Below are 25,051 nucleotides of genomic sequence, written 5' to 3' on the forward strand. Positions count from 1 at the left end.
AAAATAAGTTAATAATATAATTTAGTATAACTTTTGATCTAACACAAATTATCTTATGGTGTTTTAACTTCATCAGTTATGAAATTATAAACAGTTTCTCAATTTAGAATCAAACATGTTATACATTTTTACTTCAGATAGTGTTAAATAATTGATATTTCAACGTCATCTTGAATAATCCAACATGAAATCAAACACATGCATTTGTGCTATTCTTTTTCAAGCGATACAAAATTATAAGCAATTGATTTTGCCACAAGTTGACACTTGATAAGTTGTGAGAAACTTCTGGAACCTTTGTAACACTGTCAACTTATTCACAACTATATACAGCAGGAAGGAAAGAAGATAATTCGATAGCTTGTGTAAGCATAGTGTCAAGTATACATCTCAAAAGTGTTCAAAAAAGGCTAATGAAATCATATCCACTGTAACAAAAATAGCATAGGCCACCATAAGGAACCACTTATACTACACGACTCTTCCATTTCTTTTTCCTTTCTTAGCTTTCACTCTCCACACTATTCAATTTTTGTCGGATCAATATTTCTTGCTTCGCATCTGTTTTACCGGTAGTAAGGATCTTGTTGAAACAAAGTCAAAAAGCTGTGAAGAGAGGACATAACGCAACACAAGAATATAACTTAGCCATGCGCAAAATTTCAGGCCATTTAAATGCATTCATTTGATCTAACACCCACAATCTCTAATACCCATTGATCTCTTCTGCAGATTGATCTTTATGACTTCGGAAAACTATATTACCATGTAAAAAGTTCTAAGAAAATTTCAATGTAAACTAAAGAACACTACTTATCCTATCACTTTATTAGGCTCGAGAATAAAAAGTATACGTATCAAAATTATCACGTGTGGCTTTACTGTAATTTTGGTTTTTTGCAACTGAGCTCACCCACCCACCCAATGATCTCAATTGATCCACGTGACTAACCCCATTTAATTAGAGAAGGCTTGGTTGTCATAGTGACATTAAATGCATGTAAGGCTAATTTATGCAAAGAATGACAGCAAGGATACATTCCTGATCAGGGTTGTCAGCAAAATTGGAATGCAAAGCATTCCCAATGCAATCCACGATAGCTGAGGTAGTCATGGATGATTCTATGCATAAAATAGCTGTTATGGCATCTAGTCGAGTCACCTCATTTCTGAACATCAGTCTTGCATGGGCTGTGACATTTAAAGAGTCAAAGCACAGAATAAGCGGAATACGTTCACCAGAGGAGTTTATCCAGTACTAGTTATATACCTTGTGCTAGGCGTATCAAACTTTCCAACATGCGGACAGTTGTTCTAGCTACATTGCAAATTTGTAATCAAGGAAAGTGACATAAATCTTTCAGGTATTATACTCACTTTACATAACAATCGGTTTCTAGGTCAAACCTGCATTATGAGTTGCAGATTTCCTTTGAAGTTGATAATAGCTGGATATAACTATTTCAGCCTCTCTCGTTAGGACTGGTCTGAAATGTTCTTTCACATATTGTATGTACCTGCAAGGTCCTTTTCACTATTGTAAGTAACCAAGAGTTTCTTACAAAGGCATCGATATTAAATTTTACGAAATTTGCAAATAAACAAGATCTATCCCATTTTAAAGCATATTCCAACAGGGCAAAAGGAACTCAATGTAGATTAAATTTTACACAGGACTAGGATCACTGCATCCATTATAGACCAAGGCCACTCCAATACTCTATTATAGCGTGCAATTGGCTAATATGCCTAACACTGAGCAATTTCAAAATGACAACATAATTAAATCATGGGCAATGGGTCCCAAGATCAAGTTACAAGCAGATAATTAAACTTAAATTTCAGATTCCTAATTTGCTGACAGCTTAAATGTAATCAAGAGATGAGAGTATAACACTGAAACAAGACAATGTTATTCATGGCCATTAGCCTCATACCTACCTCTTGAGTGTAGCAAGTGGCCAGCTACTTACGAGATCTTCGTCATTAGGTGGTGCTATCCGATTCTGCCTGGATGTAGTTTTCATACAAGTTATAATCTTAGTCATGGGAACCTCTATGCATTGTACAGGGACAAAGATTACCTCAGAAAGAATATGAGATGAAACCACTGCATCCCAATCAGGATTTTTTGTATCCAATAGAACAAGGACAATATCGAACCTGCTTAATAAAGGACCAGAGAGTGTTGTATTGACAGACAGAGCTACCTTGTGTTAAGTCAGACAAGTATTGAAACTGAAGCAATAGCAAACTTCTTTAGACATAAAGCTAGAAGCAAGAGGAAAGAACTCTTGATTGCACATCAAGAGTAATAAGGACTGTAGTTTAACATCAATCTTAAAGAGTATTAAACCAATATATGTTAACTTAAGTGATACGTTGATCAGGATCATACTGTCCCTTGGGATTTGTGGCACCAAATACAGTTGTTCTAGTGCTGAGTGTTGTTACAAGACCAGCCTGAATAGAGCAAGAGAGTAAATCAGTAGCCACATTCTTTTACCACAGATCTGCTAGCAGCCAGTTTACTTGTGTTGTAGAGAGCTGAATTTCATTAAAATTTTACGTAATGTACTCAAACATTCTACCTTGGCAACACTTATTGTCTGCTGCTCCATGGCTTCATGTATTGTTGCTCTATCATGCTCCCTCATGCTGCCAAAATATTGTTTAGTTACATACCCAATCCCAGGGTGCTAAATGAAAATACACACTCTGCAGAATTCCCGTTAAATTAGAACTTTAAAGTTTCATGTATTGGAAAAATATAATCAATTAAATGTAGACCTAGTTCAGGTCTTCCAAGTTTCAAATAGAAGAAATATAGTAGCTTAGTGCAATTAAAAGTCAAAGCTTTGTCCCCATCAAAACAAAGTATGATATCTTATTACAGACTTCAAGTTTTGTTGCGTCATGGAAAAATGAGAAACAAAACTTGGATAGGCAAAGGAACTTCTGAAATGAAGGCATCTTTGTGCATAGCAATAGACACAAACATCAAATTATGAATACAGAATTCAAAAACCAAAAGAAAATGTCTTATAATTTTTACCCACACAAGTTGCCTAATTAAATATCCAATTTAAACCTACAGATATGAATATCCAGCTCTTTATTTCAATTTTCAGCGCCAAAATTGAGATAATGATTGACCATATACAACATTTGGTAAAGGACTGAATCTCCAGAAGAAATTTCAGAACCAAAGCAATTACACAAGAGCTTACCTATCAAATTCATCTATGCAACACAATCCTCCATCTGCCAAAACAAGAGCTCCAGCTTCCAACATCCATTCCCCTAAAGATTCCACAATGCAGGCTTGCAATTAGTATAACCATCCACGAGTTGTGTAGATCCATGCATGCCAATTGTTTATTCAATTAAATGATTATGTATAATTGAATTAAAGTACCATTGAAACGCTAGATTATGACTACAACAATCATCATTATTGTTGAATACAATACACGATGAGAAGAAAGTTATAATATTGAATAAAAAGACATTTGCATAAACAAAAAGTCCTTTACTCACATGTATCAACAACAAAAATCAATTATTAAAAAACCAAGACAACCTAACAATTCTTTCATGTTGAGGTTCAACAACAATAATAAACAGAATCTAGGACTTCAAGGGTAACTAGAACGTGGTTTTAAAATAGCTTTAACAGCTAGTGGCAAATTCAAAAGTAGAAACAGACAGGTACAACAAAGTATGAACGAGACTAAAAGAATCTGTTGCCGTTAAAATTTCAGCTTAAAAAACATACCTCCATCCTTCACTGCAGTAACAGTCAGTCCAGCACTTGTGCTTCCCAATCCAGTGGTAATAACAGAGCGGTTACTCAATTTTGCAGCAAATTTCAGAAACTGAGATTTTCCGGTGCCTGTAACCGAAACAGAGTGTGGTATGTGAGGGAAAGTTAGGATGATAAGAACATTTTTTTTTTCTTTATCTAAATTTGATGATAAGAACTGACAGAAAAATCCACAGTTCCACAAATAGTAACAGCAATTAAATGCTTACCGGGATCACCAACCAAGAGTAAGTGGGACTCCCCTCGTATCCTAGTTCCAGAAGCATCGACATGTTGCACACCTCCAATGAGAGTTAATGCAACTGATTTCAGAAGCAAAAGACATGAGAAGTGTTAGAATAATTACCTTATGTAACATCATTAAGCCTACTTAAGGGTAGTGTGTCTAGTATATATAGTAGTAGTACCTAGGTCTGCACCTAGGGATCTAGGGACAGACTCGTAATCTTTCATGCACTTTCGTATCATAACTTCTTATATATAGAATGAGAGTAAGAGGGATCTTTTAAGTCCTCTAGAATTATTTTAAAGTTTCAATCTCAAGTAGAAGTTTGCAAAGAGATATGACAGTGATTCACGAAAAAGAAGAATTTCAGTTAAAAGAGACAGATAATTTATCAAAGGAAAAAATAATTCTCAGTTTGAGAAGAACAAATCCTCTCGTTCTTATCCATACTAACAAAGCTAAGAGCTATAAATTTTATCTTATTGCATGTCAAGACATGAATTTGAATTCAAAATATATTGAATGCCTCCACCACATTGCGATTCTGTAGCCCCTTTATATTTAAAATATCCTCAAACTCTTTTTGAAGTTCTATTCTTCCTTATACAACCTATATAAGGTTCCTCTTTCGAATGGAATTCAAAGAGACCACTACTTAATCTTTAGGCTTTCCATTTCCAAGATCAATTGAAAGTTTGGTTCTATTTGAACTATTCATTTCAGGGTTCAATCTAGTTTTAATTTAAAATTTACATAAACTTCAAACGTTCCAATATGAACCAAGGTATTTATTTCAAGTAACTGTGACAAGGAAACTCATCATATATAGAATCCTATATTCCTTAATACAACTAGAAAACATTTCAAATAAAACTCTCAAAAGAAAAGGTAAGTCCAGGATGAAAGCTTCTAAGTTGCAAGCACAGAACCTATATTGAAATGCAACAAATTTTAAGATGAATGTGTAAATAGTCATAAGACTCAACCTAGGGTGAATGCGTTTACCAGCCAACTTGACAGTGAAAAGGCCAAATACTTGCGGGCAAATTCCTCGCAGAATAGCATTCCTCCCTGGATCAGTTTGAAAAGGCTTTATAGTTTTCATCTCACACAATATGCATATATTATAGCATACCATAAAATATGTACAAGCATTAACCAAATTTGCATGTGAAGAGTCTGGTCGATTAAAAAATAAAAGGTAGTGATGAATAATGCTGCACTGTGTAGTCCAATTTCTTATAGACAATATAAAATCACAGTTATTAGTAGAAAACAAAAGGTTCAAAAAATATGAATTTAACTGATACAAGCAATACATGAAATTTGTATCAAAATACCACCTTTTAGAGGTGAATCTTTGAAGTGAGCCCAAAACTGCTTGAATTTCATAACAACATCGTCAGAAACATCAATTTCTGACTTCAGTTCATTGACTCTCCTGACAACAAACAGAAAATAAAAATTCAAAATAAACTTGATCAGATTCTCTCTTTCCTTCCATTGGATCCTAGTAGATGTCTACAATTTAAAGCGTAAGTTCAATTCCTGAAAGCACTTAATCTGTGCTTTGTTTAAGTATATTAAAACATATATCGTGTGACAGAAGAATCATAATGTTTTCTTTCATGAAAAATACTAAAACTATAAGAGAACCGTAAAAATGATATCAATGCACAGAAATATTTTAAAATACCGTATTGCAAACAAATCTTGTACAGTTATACAAGATGACAAAGGAACAGATTTTCCAAAATAAATGAGTCAAAATGATGATATACAGCCATTCCTATTTAGCTATGCCATAGTCAGGAAGAAAAATGCAGGTTGGAACATATTCAAAAGGCAAGAGTGCTATTACCTCTAAGACTGCTTATATAATATAAAGACTGGATAAACTAGCATATCCCAGTGCTAGATGGCTCTTCGCTATGTGAAGGTATGGAGAGGATAATTGGGTGCAGCCTTGCCTTTGCGTGTGAAAAGAGGATGCTTCTGGATTTGAACCCATGACCAACCGATCACCAAAGTGACACTTTACCTTTGAGCAAGGGCTCACCCTACTGACTATTTGTGCTACAAAATTTGTATTTATACATACACACATAAATTATTTTAAAGAATCTTTATTAGCTCCATTGATACCTGGCATTTCACATTAAATTTATGTTGTAAGGCATTTCAGAGTAGTCGCCAATTAAATTGGATTTAGAATTAGGAAATAAGAACATTGAGCAGAAGTTCTCAATGAAACTTGCTTTCTCCTGTTAAGAACTCATTCTAGTGAAAAGTGGCCAAATGGAGCCAAGAGCATCAGTGCTTTAATGATCAATTTGACAATGATGAAAGACTGGCCCGGCTTACTTCAACACAGCACTTTAGGAGGTACTTCAAATCCACTTTCGCTCAGTCTAAGATGTAATTTAATATGAAAAATGAGGTTAACGATGACTGATTTATAGACCATGTGATAGGATATAAGGTGATAGGATATAATGGGTGGAGAGGGAAACAATTTAGGAATTAGTTGTTAGTTGGTTGGGGGGCCTTTATAAGATAGACAGGGAGGTCTTGTGTGGGGAGAGCTTTTTGATATTCAGCGTATTGACAAGAGGTTGTTCCTGTGAAAGGGAGAGTGCTCCCTTGGGGAAAGATTGTAAGCACTTCATTCTTTGATTACAGAAGCAATATACATTCATATTCTTTCTTCTGTGTGTGAGTGGGTACTGTGAGGAGTGAAAGATTGGTTTCTTGACTAAAGAAACCTAATACCATGTGATTGAGGGGACTTCAAGTTCAATACCATGCCAGGAACTCATTGGGCCCGAAAGCTTAATATATTAGCTGGAGGTGCATGAAGAGTTTTGTATTAACATCCTCGGATTTGGGGAGTGATAGTAATGGAAAGTAGTGCAAATCATCATAAGATGTAAATTGAATGCTGGAAGAATAAGACCTACTTAAACGTAAGATTCATATCTAGGCATTGCATAGTTAAAGAACTGACAATTCAATAAGTTGAAAAGAGAATATTTGGAAGCACGTTGTCAGAATAGGGAAACAGGAAAAGTTTCGATGTGCTTAAATAAACATATTTTTCATCTGATAAACTTTTATGACCAATGTCAAACACAAGGAATGCTTTAATATTTTACTAATTTTAAGGTAAACATGGTGAGAACTTCTTTTGCACCTTACATTGTTGGCAATTAATACAGGATCAAGGTCACAACGCACATCCTTCAACTCTGGAGCCCATTTTGCTGTTAAGACACCAGAGACGATCACATCATCTGCAAGCAAAGAATCAAATTCACCATAATCAAACATCAAATATTGCATTTATGAATTCATCATACGCCCCATCATTCCCTTGGCAATATAAATGCTATAATGGTCGGTACTAGAGGTGTAAATGAACCAAACTATTTGTTACTCGGACCAGACCTGTTAATTACTCGTTCAAGCTCATTTGCTATGTTAAATAAACAAACCCAAATTTTCAATTACGCTTTATTATATGAGCTGAGTCCAAGCTTTAAAAGTTTAACATCAATTGTAGTTTTCGTTTTATTGAGATGTTAGTGTACTTGTTTCAAAGTCCAGGTTCTACTAGCTAATATTGAATTACATTTGCGCAAAAAGTAGCTTCTTTTTTAATGAGTAATTTTTCTGGGAAAAAAAGTTTATGTATATTTCTTATTGGTAGATTAGTCATAAAACGAATTGGATGCTATATTGATAAAGTTGACAGATAATTTAACAAAAGTTTCATAAAAACAAAATTAATTAAGTTATAAAAGTGCTAAAGAAGTCAAACTCAAGTTTAATATTTTTTTAACAAGCCAAACTCGAGCTTTTAATTAAGCTCAATTGAATAAATGAGTCAATCTTGAGCCACTAATCTTTTCACAAGCCAAATTCAAGCTTAAAGAGCTCAGCTCGTTTAAACCCCAAGCCAAGACAAAGGAGTATGATGCTGCATGCTTGAGATAATTCCGAAAACCCTTAATTCAGATTGCAGCCTGCAAATTGCCTAACAATCTTTTCATGGTTACAGTATGATATTGTTCAATAGAGACAATTAATTTTTTCTACATGAAAGGTTACTATGAGTATTTCTTAATTTAATTCGTTTTGGATGTTATACACTATAGTGCAAGGTAAGGACTAACAAAGGCATTTTATTTCTTCCATCAACATCATTAAAAAAGGATATGCTCTTCCAATTACTTAAAGAGAGAACTGAAACTCTATATTATTTTCTGTTTATTTACAGAAATATGCACAAGTATATAAGCGCATGAATAAATAATTGCTAACCTAAGGATTTAGGCTACAAATCTGTTGTATTAGTCGTATGCCCCTAAAAAAAATGTGGGAAGACCAATCCAAATTACAAGGAATAAGAAAGTATTCTATGCATACCTACATGGTACAACGCACATAATTTGTCAGTATTCTCTTCCAATACCCCAGCTTTAGCATATTCAGACCATCAAATTGTCAAGAAAATAATGCAATAAAAATTACGTTTTCTACTGAAAAGCCCATGTCTAAAACAAATGACCCAATACTACGTGGCATTGAAATAAATATACACATAACAAGATTCCTGATTATTTAACAAACAGTCTAAAGATGTAACAAGGGATACAAATAGAGAAAAGAAAAAGTAGGCACAAAATTAATATTTCCATTGACAAAAAAAAGAGAGAAATGCATCATTATCGATGAGGATTATAAAGAGGGACCACTCAACATACAAAATCTAAATCCAATTTCGAATGCACACTAATTCTTACAGTCATTAAGAATCGGTAAGCATAAAAAGTAATTCATGTCAGGTCAAGACAAGCTAAAAAGACGTGGAAGCCATTTACAACACAAATAAGACTTTCTCACATATTAACAACTTATCTCAAGTAAGGCCAATATGACAAAATAGAAATTATAATAGATTTGTATAAAGAAATCCAAAGATGCATCATTCATAATTTTCGGAAAGGAAAAACCATAATTCAAGGTCTATATTTCTTAGATCAAATACTAGTGAATGAGAAATAGAGCTACCACACATTAACTGAAACCTGCTCATAATTTCCAGCGGTAATAACCCCTAGATCAAGTCATATGTTAAATATCAATGTGTATGGGATACAATAGTTATCAAAATTTGAAGTGAATACCTCCAGCTTTAACAACATCAACGAGGTCATCCTTTAAGATGACAAGAATTGAACGAGGAATTGCCCCAACACCTAGCACCTGTGTACTTTCTTGAATTTTTATCTCCTGATAATCATGGCATACTATAGTGTTCTCTACATACTGAAATTTCGTGCCGGAACAGGGCTTGGAATTCTGATGTTATAAACACAAAAATAACAAATATAAACAAAGGGAAAAAGATAGTCTGCCAATTTCAAAGTATACTAATATCAGATTTACAGAAAAACAAACACATAAATTGAAAGGATAGGAGTTCAAAAATCAAATTTAAGCTTTCAGAAAATTTCTAGATTTGAGAAAGTTGACATAGTCCTCAACTTGTTGCAAGAAAATTCACATGACACAAGCAAATTCTAATCTGGCACTTTGCTTATCTTATACTTTAATATATGATACCATATCTTATTATGTATTAATTTTTGGGTTATGAAATGGGAACAAATATCCAAGTATTGTAAGGAAAATGTAGAACACAGATGCAGAACATACCTGAAATGGGCAAATGGAAGGTAATGATATGGAGTTTCGAGCTTCCACCAAAGGATGTACTGGGAAGCTGCATAGATACTTAGTTAACTGGTGTGGGAAAGATATTGAGAGGTGTATGGGAATAAAACAGATATCTTTACCAAGTTGTGAATGTGCATAAATTTTTTGGCGCACAATGGCGACAATGAGGTTTGAGCCTAACATCATGCAAGCTACCCAACCAAACCCTCCCCCCCTCCCCCACTAGGTCAACCATAGTCAATCCGTGAATGTACACAGGTGAATTCATTCAAATGTGCACACACATAGCATGAGAAATTAGTTACAGCCTGTAGGGAAACAATAATAAGTGTGCAGCTAATTTAGTTACTGGTATTAGAGCTAATGTTTAGTTGTTCATAACATCCAGCTTTTTCCTCATTCTAGCGTACACACCATATACTCATTAAGCTAGCTATATATGACATGGTTGAATAACTGATTCAATGATTTTTAAGAGATTGTTTGACTTCTTGACAAACACTTACCAAGGCTTCTCCTGTCCTGGTAGGAGTTTAACAATTGATTCATAGAGTTTTGAGAAATAAAAAGCAAACTTATGGCAATTTGTGACACAAGAAAAACAGGAAACCGCTGGCTCCTATGCATACTGATAATACTCTTGGAAAACTCGAAAATCTCCCCACCAAGAGAAAGGCCTGGAGTGATGCACAGCCAAAGTGGGAAGCAAGGGTTTCCACCCAGACACTAATAACGTACAATGACATACAGAGAGCAAAGGTTGTGTGAAACAGGGCGAGTGTGAGTGCATTGGAATTGAGTGTGTAGCATAAATTGTTAAGAAAAAATAGTGCAGTAAAGCCTATATTAGAACATCGCAATTGTTAATATTAATAGTACAGATGATATTTCAAACATTCTGACAAAGAGGAATTATCATGATATACTAGCCAGACAAATTATGAAGAAGGACAAAAAAAATGAAGTAGGAGACACCTGTTTTTGCATTTGTGACACATGTACGTCCTCTCCCCTTCATGCATCTTCATTGCTCCAGACCTAATCACTATCCCTTTGAGAGTGAGAAGAATTCCATGGTGCTGCACGCGAACACGTCCAATGCTTGGAAAAGTTTCTGATTACGTCAAACAAAATAAAACTCACACACGAATCAATCAACATTTGGACTCAGGATTCATAAGGGGTATTGAAACAAACAACTAGAGAGCAAAAGCAGACCAGGGAATTCAAGGACTGAGCCACAGGTGTTAATACGAACATGAATGGACTTTTTCTCCACCCCTTTCTTACAATCCGCCAATACGGTTTTCTAACACGACCCCCGACATAAAAAAGACGTCAAGATTCCACCTTTCTCTTCCAAATCAAAATAAACAAACAAAAGAGAGAACTACGTACCTGGGCCGAAAGGGCAGCTGCGTCGAATACTCGCAAATAGGTATTGGGTTGGAACAAGAGGAGACAAGCAACGCGATATACCTCTTCAAACAGTTCAGCAAAACTAAATAAGAAAAAGAGGACTGGTTAATCTTGCAGTAAGAAAACAAATGAAAAGGTATAAATTCCATAACAATAATCGTAATACTCGACGAAAAGAGGGAAGTGAAGGTCGGAATCGGGAGAAGAAACAATGGAGTGGAACTGGTCGGAATGGTGGCGTTCGAGAAAGGAGACCATTGACTGGAAGTCATCTGGATCGGCGATGTTATTTTCCGTTAACCATGCTTCTCTGCTCTGCAAACTCTCACTCCTTTGGGAGGGAAAACAACGAGCGCGCCAAGTTTCAAGGTTTACCATTTTCATTTTGTGACATGCCAAACTCGGAATGTCTAAAATTTATCCAAGTATTTTCATATATCATTAATTCCTTTAAGTATTACAAAAAAATCAAGTAAACTTTTTTTCTTATATTGTTATTTTATTACTCCAGTGTTCTATTATTTTTATTCATCGAATATATTTTTTGCTTGTAATTTTATATCTAACTATTGCCGTTTCGTTTCATAAATTAAAAATGATAGAGAAACACGTTGACGGGAGTGCAGAGAGAATATAAAGTTACTGAAACTAAGGTTGTTTGGTAAAGAAAAAAAAATGATTTTTTAACCACTTTTTTTCTGTGATAATTTATTATATTTTTGTGATAATTGATTATTTTACTTCTTATAACTTTTTACTTTGTGTATAGTGATATAGATATGATTTTTACTTGTATATAGGAAAAATCTTATTGTGTGAGACTTGAATGTTGTGTAGTGATAAGTAATATTTTGACCTATTTAAGAAAGTTTATTGATTATAAACTTTGGGTTGTATAGTAATAATTAAGATTTAAGTTATCTTAAAATAAATTTTGTTCCTTAAAGATTTTGGAGTTATGTATAAATAGGTGGGATTTTAATTTATCTTAAAATATGTCTTATCATTTAGACTTTGAGTTGAGTAGTGATAAACAGGATTTCAACTTACCTTAAAATAAGAATTGCTGTTCAAAGATGTTGACCTAATTTAAAATAAGTCATACATCCTAGACTTAAAAATATGTAGTGGTGATTAGAAGTTCAACCTACTTAGAATAAGTTTTATCACATAAGACTAATTAGGAATATAAAGATATGAATGTTGACACAAAACAGAAACATATGTGTGAGATATAAATATAAAAAAATTAAAAATACCAAAAAATATGCTTAATGATATAATAAATTCTGATACTAGGATGAAATTAATGTCAAATATGAAAAACAATTCATAAAATAAGAGGCAGAAAATTAGAAATATGGAACTTAACTTTGGCATAAGAATTATAAGTTTTGAATATTCTAAAAAATAATAATGATCAAGAAAACACAATTATTTTTTTTCATCTTTATGTCTATTGATTCAATTTTCATCGAGATGATAGATTTTCATGGTCAAGAATTACAACTGTGCTAGAAGTACTAATTTTATTATCTTTAATATAGTATTTCAATAATATTTTTTATTTATTTCTAAATAAGTCGAGTCTCTTACAAATTTAAATATTTTTAATTGACCTTTTATTAATTTTTTTATTTGTCGAATCTTTGAATTGTGTAATTTGATTTTTCTACTAACTTGACATGACTATTATATTTTTGTTATATTATTTACCTGTTACTTACAGTGTTAAGAGACGTGAAATTTAGTGACTAATAGGAAGATCATATATACGTTAATGTAAAATGACAATAACTTTCATCATTTTCAAAATTGTTTACAAAAATGTCATTTTTTCTCATGGCTTCTATGTCATCACTTATCGTGATCAAAAGATAATATCTCTGTTGTGGCTTTAAAACACATTGACGTTAATATTTGAAAAAACTTTTTAATATATTTTAAAACATCAAAATCAGTGTCCCTCAGTGTATTTTGAAGACAAAAAAAATATCAGTTCAGAAAAAATAACAGAAAATCCAAATTTGATAAAATTACAAAAGACTATTTCCTTTTATCTCGTGTAATACAAAGATTAAATTATAACTTTAACCATCAAAGGTTATAATATTTAGAGACACTAAAATGATATTTAAATATATTTTAAAATACTAACAACCTTAGCTAGCGAAGTAAAAGCTGTTAACCATCGATTCCTACGAAGGAACACTGCACATTTAAGGTATCAAAGAGACATTATCAGTATGCATCTTTTTATACGGAACCACCAACATCATCAGTATGTGTTTCGCAGAATCACTTGTTATACGATTCGGAAACAATCTGTATAACAACGTAGCAAAATCAAGTGTATAGCAAGAAACCATTCATTTTAAACCATCAGCTTTAGAGAACACTTAAATTTAACTGCATATTTCCTCAAATCTGTTTAAATGCAAAATTGATACAAGATGCTATCATTTCTTCTACAAGATGCCGGATAAGTACATTTTAAATCTCTCCCATATTTCATTTACATTTTAGTGTCCCTCATTAGTAAACTAAATTTGAATTTTGAAGTGGTCAAACTCGTGAGTGTTGGATCGTTATGATCGATACACGAACTCACAGCATTATGATACATGATCTCATTATCATAGCAAAATTATAGGAGACGGCCCTATGAAATATCTATCTGCTTCTGTTGAACGGATGTCGCGATCAAAAATCATTAAGGTTCGGTGAAAAGATACTTAAGTAAGGGAGCAACAACTGCTATGCTTAAACTGTTCCCTAACAAGGCATACCTATAAAAGAAAAAATATCAGTAGTATAATAAAACGCAAGCAATAAATACACGAAAGCATATAACTCAGCAATCTGACCAATTAACAGTGTAAAACAGAGTATTCGGAATTAATAAGTCAACAACTAAACAACACTAAAAAGTTAAAATAAGGGATTCCTCCGGAGGAATGCAAAAATATCATTCAATACCTTTGCTTGAGACTAACGTGTTCTGGAAACTCAAATTCTCCAGGAAAAGAGTGTAGGTTGGCAACCTAGGTATAAGATGACAAATACAATATAGATTAGTAATATACACGGAAGTCAAGACGAAAACTTCAGACACTGGAACACATGCAGTCACATGCAAGCATTATTGAAAACGTATGACATTGACTCAATAATTTAAATAATTGAGAATAAAGAAAATCCACCAACCTCTCTCGGGGTAAAATATCTGAGACACTGCTCCTTCAGTGAACTTTTGTCCCTCTTCATCGGCTGCACATTTAAATGTTGATTTGAGGAGGAAAGCAAAGAGTGAAACCAGTTTTAACGTCAAGGGAGTTGCTATCAAATAGTTACCCAACGCTCCATACCCAAACAAAAATAAAACGTTGGGTTTGTTAAGTTTATTTACTCATTCGTTCCGAGATCAATTATAAGAAGATAGCTTTATAGTCTTTATCAGGATAGTTTTCTTGAAAAGAAAAAATATGGAAATTAAATGGTGATTTGAAAAAGTCAATGTCAAGAAACATATTCTTTAGTATCATAGAAATGTTATATTATATTATATCTAAATTATGATAAAAAAGAACTACCAGGATATTCTACGTTAATGAGCAAGACACTTTCATCAATCACAGGTAGTCATTCCAAGTTTTGTCATCAATTTAGCAACAGAGAGCAGATACCAAACATAAGATGAAACGGTGACTATAGAGCATAGAGAGAAAAGCATCTCAGTGACTCAATAACAAACAAATTGTAGTGTTACGTAGACATATTAAGAAATATGACGAAGAAAGACTTCCACAAAATAGAATCCCTACCTGGACAGTTGCCAAAAGGGATCCAGTTCCCTTCACGTATCTGTAATAACTTTTTGTGAAACAGCAGCAGCGCTTTGAATCAGGATAGACAACATCTAAGCTCTTTTAAGGAACGGGATGGGAAATACACAGTGATCATATTATAACATGGTTTTGAATATGATGTAACCAACTTACTGAGGCAAGGATACCCATAGCACTTCCCCACCGTTCTATCAAGCTTGGGTGAACATAATATTGGTCCAAAGATTCATATTCATGACCATTAGTTTTTCCCGAAGTCTCAGGAACATCATTAGACAAACCAGACATTAAAGTAGCTGCTTCAACAGGTATATCATTGTCAGCTTTCTTCAATTCAAGAAATTTCTCAATAGGTTGACATAACTGCAACAATTTATGTCTGTCCTCTTTTGACGAATCATCTTCATCATCAGTCACTGTATCAAAGTACTCAAATAATGGCCCCGGAGACTGAATCAGCTGGCGGTTTAAACATTCATTTACAAAAGATGAAGTTTTCCTCTTAGCCTGAAAATATTATACACATAAAGTCAACAGTAACAAACATGTTTAAATTACAGGTTTACAAATCACCTGGCAAGAATCCTAATTGATGATATTAGTATGACTCAGTTTTTGTCCCACTATCCGTAAGTAATTTGCAAATCGAGTGATTAACAAGAATTTTAGAGAGATTAAAATGCAATGGAAACACCAACAACATCATACACATTATAACTAAATGTAAGAAATCTTACTCCAACCACCTCTTGAAGTTATTCAATCCAATTGAAAGACTTTGCAAAAAGCCTTTAAACCAATGTTTATCTTTATTTTAGATTTGCACTCAGCTATTAATTATATGATCTGAATAAACACCCATATATATATATAGCTGTGCAGGAAAATCCATCAGACAACCTTATAATTATCTTCTTTTTCTCTGTTTTCCAAATTATATCTCTAAATCAACATACCAAAACAGAAATCATCTTTTCTGAGGAAGAAGGAATAATTTGAATGTATAGTATTGTTTAAACATGTCAGAATCGTAGATGCAGTATTAGAATGAATTCATCCCTGCTGAGGACCCAGTGTTTGTTATTTCATTTCTAAAAAGCATGCTGTAATTTGATGTTGATGACACATAGAACACTAGGTCATGAGGTCCATACTCCAAGTAATTCGAACAACTGTATTAAGATATTTGGATGACAAACTTAAATACAAAAGGTGAGCACAACTTAAGTCAACAAGAAGAAGGCTTCCACAAGAAACCCTCTGAAATGCTCTGTTATAGGCCCCAACAAAATTTCATTTCATTCCAGATAAAGCAGAGGACATAAAAACCAGAATATCAATTTTAAAAAAATTATGAAAAGAAAGCACGTTTGCAAAAAATCACAGTTATATGATCATATTCCAAAACATATTTCTTATTTCCAGATGATTCCTCGATAATATAAAATACATCCCAAAACAAAAAACTCTGCCAAGGATCAAGAACGCTACCAGACAAAAATAACGAGGCCTGGAATATGGGATTCCAAACTGTAAAGGGGTCAGAATGAACTCCTGTGTGATAAAATCTGTCTTTTCCAATATGTCGACCAGTTTTGCATGTGTATCAGAAGTCTGTAACCAAGGAACAAAACAGGAAAACAATTAATAGAAGAAATAATTAAAAATAATTTGTAGTCTTGGCTAATAACTATGAGTTCAATCAAACAAGACAAACCTCAAATCCAACAACATTTTCTACAAATAACATACTTGGAGGCTTCAATAGAAATGGCAAGAGCTCAAGAATCTGAAGAAAAGAAAATGATCGGGCATCTCCAGTGTCCTTCTGAAGGCCTGGCACAGGATTATTGAGTAAGTTTTTGCCAAAGAAAGAAAGAAAAAGGTAACCCATAATATTTGAAGATGAAAAACTCACCTTGTCGTGTATAAGGTTGGCAAGGAGGAGAAAGAAGCCATGCATCGGCACCATACTTGTCCAGATCAGCAGAAGTCAGGCATTGAATATTTCCCTAAATCAACAAGAAAAAGTTAATAAAGATGAGCCTAATCATTTCATGTTTTATCTTTGTCAGGGACATCATGTAAAGTGCACATTCATATAGTTTGACAATTATGACAAAGCCAAACTCCAAAAAGAACCTAGATTTTTTTTGGCGTACAATGGCGGCAACAAGGTTTCAACCTAGGATCTTGTACAAACTGTTCAAACTTTTCACCAGTATACAGACCCTAGAGGGTTAAAAAGGACCACTGACTGACAAGATGAAATGAAAAAGAAGTTGGAGTAAAGCCAATTTATTCTGAACGAATTTAAACTTTCACAGAATGCATAAAAAATTGAGAACTACAACTAGTATAACTAAATAAGCACAAGACTAATAGCATTCAGCTAATGGAATAAGCAAGAAACTAATAGGTGAACAGAACTTCAAATCAACAATTTAAATTCAAAAAACAACAAAGGAAACCTGAAAAGGACGATGACCAAAATTATGTTGGTAAACGTCGTTTGCTGTGTCGTTAATTTCAAATGCTTCCACCACTTCGGCATTCACCTGGGCCTTCATCAGAGAGTACCTCTAAACAAACACTAAGAGCATTAACATGTGAAATTGAAGCAAAAAGACTTGCTTCCGTAGATGAAGTGAATACCATGCCACCGATTCCACTGTAAAACTCCAACACTCTCCGGCAACCGTGTGCCTCGGACGACCCCTTCGCCATTCCGATTACTGCCTCTAATCTACCAATCGCTTTTTACCAAACAAAAATTCGTATGATATAACAAAAATCCCTAGTTGCCTCCTGCCAATCAATGACCAATACCCTAGGGTTCTTACAAGTTTTTTAAATAAGTAAACTGTCAATTAAGAAAACAAAATATCAGTTTTCTCACTCTTGTTGGGCCCACTTTTAAGCTTTCTAGGGATTTTAATAGAAATTATTTAATAAATTTTGAAATAAAAATATTATATATAGTATTGGTTTCAATTTAATTCTGAAAAAGTTTCTTATATATAAATTTGAAATAAAATTATAAATGTCTTAATTTACTAAGATGGTAAAATAACTTAATATATATAAATTCTTTGACTGTATTTTAATTTATTTTACATTTAATGCTTTTAAATACAAAAAAAAAAATACTATAGTTTAATATGTGTGTAATGTCTGTTTTTTCTTATGAAAATGAATATATTGGTATATATTTGTTACATTCCCGTCTCAAAGTAACTAATATACACACATATGTATATATATATTATAAATTTGGGATTAAGTATATTTATTTTTATATTAGATGGGAGTAATAATTAACTTAAATAAATCAACATCTAGAGAATATAATTCCTTTAAAGCGTAAGTAAAAAAATTTGTTATTGACCTCATAATTCACTATTTTAGTCTCGGACCCAAATTATTATTGAGAAATAGAGTTTTGAGATGTTTAGCAGAATATATATTTTTTATTCAGAATCTGAGATTTGGAAAATATGTTCCCGAAAAAAGTTGATAAATTTTGGCTAAATTTCCATAAAAATTATTTTCTGTCAGTATATAATTAATAATTTTCAGTTAAAAAAGTCACCGAACAAAGAAATATAATCATGATCTTATTAATCCGCAATAATTAGATTTAATCACGAATATTGAAATATGATGTTACGATTTTAATTTTTTTTACCCTATTATTGTAAATTTAGAAACTTATGGTATATCAAATATATGTATCGTAAACTGTCTCATATTTATCCTTTTTAAATATGTTTATTCTTATTCTAATAAAATAAAAAGGTTGTCTTGTCTTCGGCCCAAGTACTTTAACCCAACTCCTCTTGGTCTCACACTGACACTCTAACAGGTTCGAGGGAGAGGAGCAAGCAAAGGGTGGGGTGCAGGTCTTCCTCTTTCGCGGAGCCATGGAAAGCGATGACGACGTTGACATGCACGCAGCCGACGCCAACGAAGTACTCATGCTTTCCCTTCTTTCTCTTTTTTCTTAATTTTCATTTTAATTTTCTGCATTCGCCTAATTTCGTTGCATCCAACCTGCCTGGTGTTGCCGCCGTTCATTCTTGAACCCTAATTTGTTCGTTCCTCGATGCCAACTCATCTGGGTTTAGGAATTGGATGACATGAAGAAGCGCTTGAAAGAGATGGAGGATGAAGCTGCTGCTTTGCGAGAGATGCAGGCCAAGGTCGAGAAGGAAATGGGATCTGTTCAAGGTGCCTCCCTTTTCTGTTTTGTTATTTTCTCTCTCCAAAAAAATGTATATTTGAAACCACTTTTCTTTTTTTTTTAAATTTGGAAAATTACCTCTTGGGAAGAAAATGCTATAGTGTGCAGTGAGTTGGATATATTCAAAATTGAAAGTAGTTTATTTTTTCTTTTTTGTCTGTGTTGGATATATGTTTTGATCAGTAGACTAGTTTTAGGTTCTTAGCTGGTGGTCATGAGAAATTCATTCTTAGTTTGGTCATAAATCATAAGATATATATCCATACCCTTCTACCCATTCGAGATCGGTATTAGAAATCCTGAATAGTGTGGTTTGTAGTGGCCTGCCCCATAAACGTTACAGTGGGATAACAGATACATATGGGGTAACCACAATTTCGAATCTTTTTTGTGAAGTCTATAGTCTATATAATATGTATAACGGATGCATATAATTCTAAAAGTCGATGAAATTTTCTAAAGGTTAATGACCGTTCTTAATTAAAAATAAAAAGTTATAGATGTCTTAAGCTATGTGCTATTTAGGCCGCTACACTAAGGTTCTCTGCCACAGCAGCGCCTGTAGCTGCCAGGGGCCACTTGCCGCTATTGCTCTGCCAGCGCGCTAGTAATGTTGTTAACTTCTGTTTGAAAATTCGGAAGAACCGTTCTTTGATGCTTGGGTTACAAATATCAGTTCTGTTATTTTTTCCCTCAGTTTTTCTTGAAATTGTTTTCTTTCCTTGATATTGGGCATACAATTGTTTTTTTAATGCATAACATATATTATTACAATGTATTTTGTTGGACTCCAATCTCCGTTGTTAATTATTTTCTCCAAAATTAGATCCTGCAACTGCTTCTGCGAGTCAGGCCAATAGAGAGGAAATAGATTCTCGATCAGTCTTTGTAGGCAATGTGAGCTCTCTCTTACCCTGTATGTTATCGTGCTTGATTGTCTTTCACCGTCTGTCATCGTTCATGATATGGGTCAAGGGCTTGTAGTGTCTGATTCATTTATGAGTCAAAGTGTTTTGATCAGTAAATATGTTGGGCTTCATCATATTCTAGCCATTAAATTTCTTTGATGATTGCTTTTTACTGTTTTGAAATTTTAGTATATTTCCAAGCAGTGGCATCCTGCTTTGACATAATGTTTTGACTACAATCGCAGGTCACGCTTCCACCTACAAGTTTTCTGGTTTTGTATTGCAGCAGTTGAAAGTATATGTTATAATATATTTGGAGAGTAAAAATGTTAGCATTGTATGTTATTAAAAAAATGGAGTTGAAAAACAAAATATACAACACAAAAGAAACATTGAGGGATAAAGGAGATGACAAGAGCGTTAAAGAAGTATTTGTTGAGGGATAAAGTGATTTTTGTGGTTTTGTGAATTTCCATATTTTTCTTTTGGAACGAAAAAAGGCAATAAAGAAAATAGAATAGGAAGTCATCAAAGGTGAAAAGGAAAAATCTTTAACTAGGACTTTTTTTGTATATACATTCCAAGTATTTGCAATGGGATATTGACAGGAAACCAATTAAGCGTGGATTGGAGATAAAGAATCTGGACTCCTAATGTTGAGAAGAGGACATATTTTATGGGTACAATGCTATGCATGCATATCTGTCACTTGGTCAAACTTTCTGTGGTGCTAGTTCATGTAATACTTATTCTCTCTCATGGTGAGGGACTGTTGTCATTCCCTTTTTCTACTTTGGGATTAGCCTATTGGCTTTTTTGTTTTCTGATACACTTTACACCAGAAAAAACTAAAGGAAAATTGAAAAAATAAACAGTGATCAAGAAGGAAGGTGGTGCACTTCAGTGAGTGGGCTTCTCAAAATCCTAGGTCCTCTCATTGGGAGGTAGAAATGCACAATTATATTGTTTTAATATATGTAAAACAAATGAGGAATGATAGCAATAATAATAAAATTTCGCTCACAATAGATCTTGTAATTCAAAATGCATAAAAGATTTTAGTTATGACACGATTTTTCAAAAACAGATACTTCTTGATGACATTTTTAATGAGAAAAATCTTAAATTAAGTGGAAGAAGCAGGGAATGCAAAGACATCACCTGTAGACCAGCAAAGCATGAAACTTTGCATATGACTAACAAATTACCCACAAATCAGCTAATAATGGGAACCAAGGATAGTTTCAGGTACAGAAGTCTGCCCAGATATGATTCACTCAGAAACAGAGACTTCCAAACCACCAAAGCAGCACATCCCAGTAGCCATCTAGTTGCTCAAGATTGCAGGCAGAGCTTCAAATTACACTGTAGAAGCAGCAGCAGCAATGGTTTGAAGAACCCACTGAATAATATTTTCTGGATTTACACAAAATTCCATTTCCTAGTTTTTTTCTCCATTTGTCTGCTGGTACTTTATTATGCGACCGACCTTGCATTTTAGGTATAAATCTTGCTACCACATGGACCAGGCAAAATATTTCTGCATCCCTGAAACTTTTCAGCTTGCTAGAACAGCCATGTTTCAGATATAACACATGGCGGCTAAGAGATGATTTTGGTTTTGTTTCTTCCTCTATCTTAAATGGGCTAGGTAAAACAATAAATTTATTAGGGGGGAGGCTTTAAATCTACTGTATGTTGTGAACCTTTTTTCTTTTACTGGTTGAAATTAACTGACTTGCTCAAAGCCCAAAATTTATTCCATTAGCATTGGTAATGACAATGATGGCAAAACCTATATTGGTATAGGTTTGCATTTTGCCTAGTTGTTGTGCCTTTTTTACATCATGAGATCAAGTTTTGGAAGTTATATTACAATATCTGAGATCTGTAACAGTTTTATTAAAGGAAAAATAATTTGCTTTCAGCCTATGGAGATTGCAAATATGGAAATAAACAGAGCTTAGTTGTTCTGCCAAAGAAGGTTGATCTTCACCATTTTTGGTCCTGAGCCAGTGATAGCTGCCACAGAACAGTTCTATATTGAATGTATATATTGTTATATCTATTTCAGATGGTTTTGTTGACGAAGCTGGTTGGATTTTTAAAAATGTGTTTCTTTCAGTAAATGTTGTATTGATATTTAGTGACGCTAATTATGTCTGGTTGTACTTGTAGACTAGAAACTGGTAAGTATCATCTTCTAACCTTAATTTGGTGATAACGGATACTTGAAAACATGTCATGTGGTGAATGTTTTGGCTTTACTTGTTTGTTTATTCATATAATGTCTCATGGGTTTGATAATCTCCACAGGTGGACTATTCATGCACTCCTGAAGAAGTGCAACAGCATTTTCAGTCTTGTGGAACAGTAAACAGAGTCACCATTCGAACTGATAAGTTTGGCCAACCCAAGGGTTATGCTTATGTTGAGTTCCTTGAGGTGGAAGCTGTTCAGGAGGCCCTTTCGTTGAATGAATCTGAACTTCATGGGCGCCAATTAAAGGTTAGAGAGTTAGAGGGTATAGCTGTTGAATAGACTGCTTCCTCTTTCTAATAATAATATCTTCTTATTTGAGCATTTGTTAGGTGACAGTTAAAAGGACCAATATACCAGGGATGAAACAGTATCGTTCCCGCCAGGCGAATCCTTACGCTGGGGGCTTTCGAGGCAGAACCCCATATGCACCTCCCTTTATCTATTCTCCATATGGATATGGGTAACAATACAATCTATCATCCCTTTCAAATCTTTTTATCTTGCAACAGACATATTAACAGCATTTGTCTGTGAATTGCAGAAAGGTCCCAAGGTTCAGAATGGCAATGCGCTACAGCCCCTACTATTAACTGTCCAATTCGGGTAGGATGGACTAAACTAAATGACTCCCTTCTACTCCTACGTAGTGTCATGGTCGGAGTTTTGGCCATTGAACATGGGGGAGGGAAAATCCAACCAGTTCTGTGAGGATTAAGCGTTTATTTATCAGCCAACCTTGTAAAATTGTGGTGTTTGCAATTGCTTTGCTTTAGTATTGTTATATTATATTGGATTAAGTTCGTGTAAAAGTTTCCTTCGCAAGTGTGATTAATACATGGGTTTTGGGTTTTATCCAATTTTCTCATTCGTCCTTCTTCATGAACATCTTAACTGTGAGTATTATTCCTGTTAAGATAACAAAGATGGATCTCCTGTCAATAGTACTTCCTGTCCAATCTACTTTAGTATAACCTTTAATATCCGAATGATTACTCTCCATTTGATCTTTACTTTGGCACTGCATAATTTGACTTATCATACTTACTCTCCTGGTGATTGATATCTGATCGTGTGTGATAACCTTCGATTACTCTTCTTATCAGTGGTTTTGATCTGGAAGTCTAGAACGTATTCCTTTAGGATAGAAATATGCCTTTTTTTTTTTGGAAAATGTAATCACCTCACAGTACTTTATACCTCTCAACTACAAATGCTTTTGAAGTCTCGAACTTTTGTCTGTCATTCATGTAATTATCATATCAATGCAACCATCAACGTAAATTATCAATGATCTTACTATTTGGATGTTTCATAAAAATTAAAGCATGATCAGAATGACCTAGCTTGAAGCCAAAATTTTAAATCACTACTATACCGAACAACCCAGAAATATGCACGGTATGATGATTTCACGTCATAAACGAGCATCTACAATAAAGAAAAAATATGTCCGTTAAAATGGAGTAGAGAAAATAACTCTTGTATTCTTAATTAATGTTAACTTATAATAAAGGATTTTTTTATTTATAAATGTTATTAGTATAATTAGTATTAATTATTTTTCTTAGTTAGTGAAAAGTTTATTAGTGTTATTTATATTTTATTACAGAGAGAATAATTTTAAAAAAACACCAATAATAAAGTTAGATTAATTAAAAAGTGCCAAAAAATATTTATACTTTTAGTAGGCATTGATAAGATTTTATTCTATTTTTCATTTAAAGTTATTTATTTTAATCATCAATTTAAATCAGTAAAAAAATATAGAATTTTTAAATTGTTATTAAACTGAAAAAAATGACTTTGGGTCATTTTCTTTATTTTTATAGATAACCATATTTTAACATTATGCTATAAAACACTGTTTTTTAAATCCTTCCTCGTAATTATTTTCATAAAATTTTGCATACGTTAATTAATTGTTGTTTAAAAACATAACACCTTTATTTTTTGTATTTTTGAAATCTATTTTTTCTATGTTTTTAATTTATATCATGCTTTCATTGTGGCATAGAAAAACTCCTATACTGACTTAAACTTATAAAGTTTTCTTGCATATTTTTGGAGAATATTTTCTACCAATTTTGTGATTTTTTCCCTATAATTTTCAAAAGCAATTACTTCCTTACATTTATGGAAAATTCATAGTTTTCTTTTTTTTCACACTCTTGTATGAATTTTTTTTTTTAATTTTATTTTCTATTTTTCCTGCAAAAATATTCCAAGATAAATTTTTCAAATTTGTATTCCACCACAAACGAGGTATAAAATTCATGCAAAAAAATAAAAAATAATCCTAACAAAATAGAAAATATTTGAATATCATAAAAACACAATTAAATTCATCAATAAAACGATATTTGTTATCAAAGACTAATTTATTTAATTTATATAGCGACACTTTGGTTACAATTTGAGAAGAAGAAAAATAAACAGATGCAGTCATTCTATGTTTATCACGTGTAAATAAATATACGAATTTAACTTTAGTAGGATGTGCGTCAAATATATCTTAGATAAAATAATTAAAATGGTTATTAAAAAATTAATAACAATAATGATAGTGAGGTTATTGTT

General features: G+C 33.2%; 3 protein-coding genes across 4 annotated transcripts; 1 reads left to right on the forward strand and 2 right to left on the reverse strand.

Moving 5' to 3' along the window:
- Positions 1–185: 185 nt before the first annotated feature.
- On the reverse strand, positions 186–11,605 carry MCM9 (minichromosome maintenance 9). Its single transcript, XM_088116054.1, is given in 21 exon segments — positions 186–561; positions 1,039–1,191; positions 1,271–1,318; positions 1,408–1,517; positions 1,942–1,988; positions 1,990–2,010; positions 2,085–2,206; positions 2,382–2,463; positions 2,592–2,658; positions 3,231–3,303; positions 3,779–3,895; positions 4,036–4,128; positions 5,058–5,123; positions 5,396–5,493; positions 7,246–7,345; positions 9,242–9,416; positions 9,774–9,840; positions 10,770–10,908; positions 11,013–11,103; positions 11,193–11,295; positions 11,380–11,605. Coding segments are annotated over 21 exon segments (2,049 nt in total). The 5' UTR covers positions 11,598–11,605; the 3' UTR covers positions 186–502.
- A 1,995-nt stretch (positions 11,606–13,600) lies between these two features.
- On the reverse strand, positions 13,601–17,905 carry DNMT2 (DNA methyltransferase-2). The gene is made up of 10 exons (XM_088116055.1): positions 17,717–17,905; positions 17,533–17,643; positions 16,980–17,073; positions 16,779–16,897; positions 16,553–16,675; positions 15,229–15,568; positions 15,038–15,132; positions 14,421–14,483; positions 14,193–14,257; positions 13,601–14,002 (listed from the first exon to the last, which is right to left on the reverse strand). Exons 1-10 carry the CDS (start codon positions 17,786–17,788, stop codon positions 13,927–13,929), a joined length of 1,158 nt encoding a protein of 385 aa, XP_087972181.1. The 5' UTR covers positions 17,789–17,905; the 3' UTR covers positions 13,601–13,926.
- A 968-nt stretch (positions 17,906–18,873) lies between these two features.
- Positions 18,874–23,339, forward strand: LOC124826783 (polyadenylate-binding protein 2-like). Of its 2 annotated transcripts, XM_088116379.1 has the most exons (7): positions 18,874–19,032; positions 19,189–19,291; positions 20,131–20,201; positions 20,458–20,484; positions 22,529–22,720; positions 22,804–22,934; positions 23,016–23,339. In XM_088116379.1, the coding sequence occupies exons 1-7, from the start codon at positions 18,985–18,987 to the stop codon at positions 23,062–23,064; spliced, it is 621 nt and encodes a 206-aa protein (XP_087972505.1). In that variant the 5' UTR covers positions 18,874–18,984; the 3' UTR covers positions 23,065–23,339. The 2 variants fall into 2 exon arrangements, with proteins under 2 accessions (XP_087972505.1, XP_047155675.1); XM_047299719.2 differs by lacking the exon at positions 20,458–20,484.
- The last annotated feature ends 1,712 nt before the right edge of the window (positions 23,340–25,051 follow it).

Source organism: Vigna umbellata, chromosome 5 (assembly GCF_029865625.1).
Source record: "Vigna umbellata cultivar VRB3 chromosome 5, Vumbellata_1.0, whole genome shotgun sequence".
NCBI classification, from domain to species: domain Eukaryota; kingdom Viridiplantae; phylum Streptophyta; class Magnoliopsida; order Fabales; family Fabaceae; genus Vigna; species Vigna umbellata.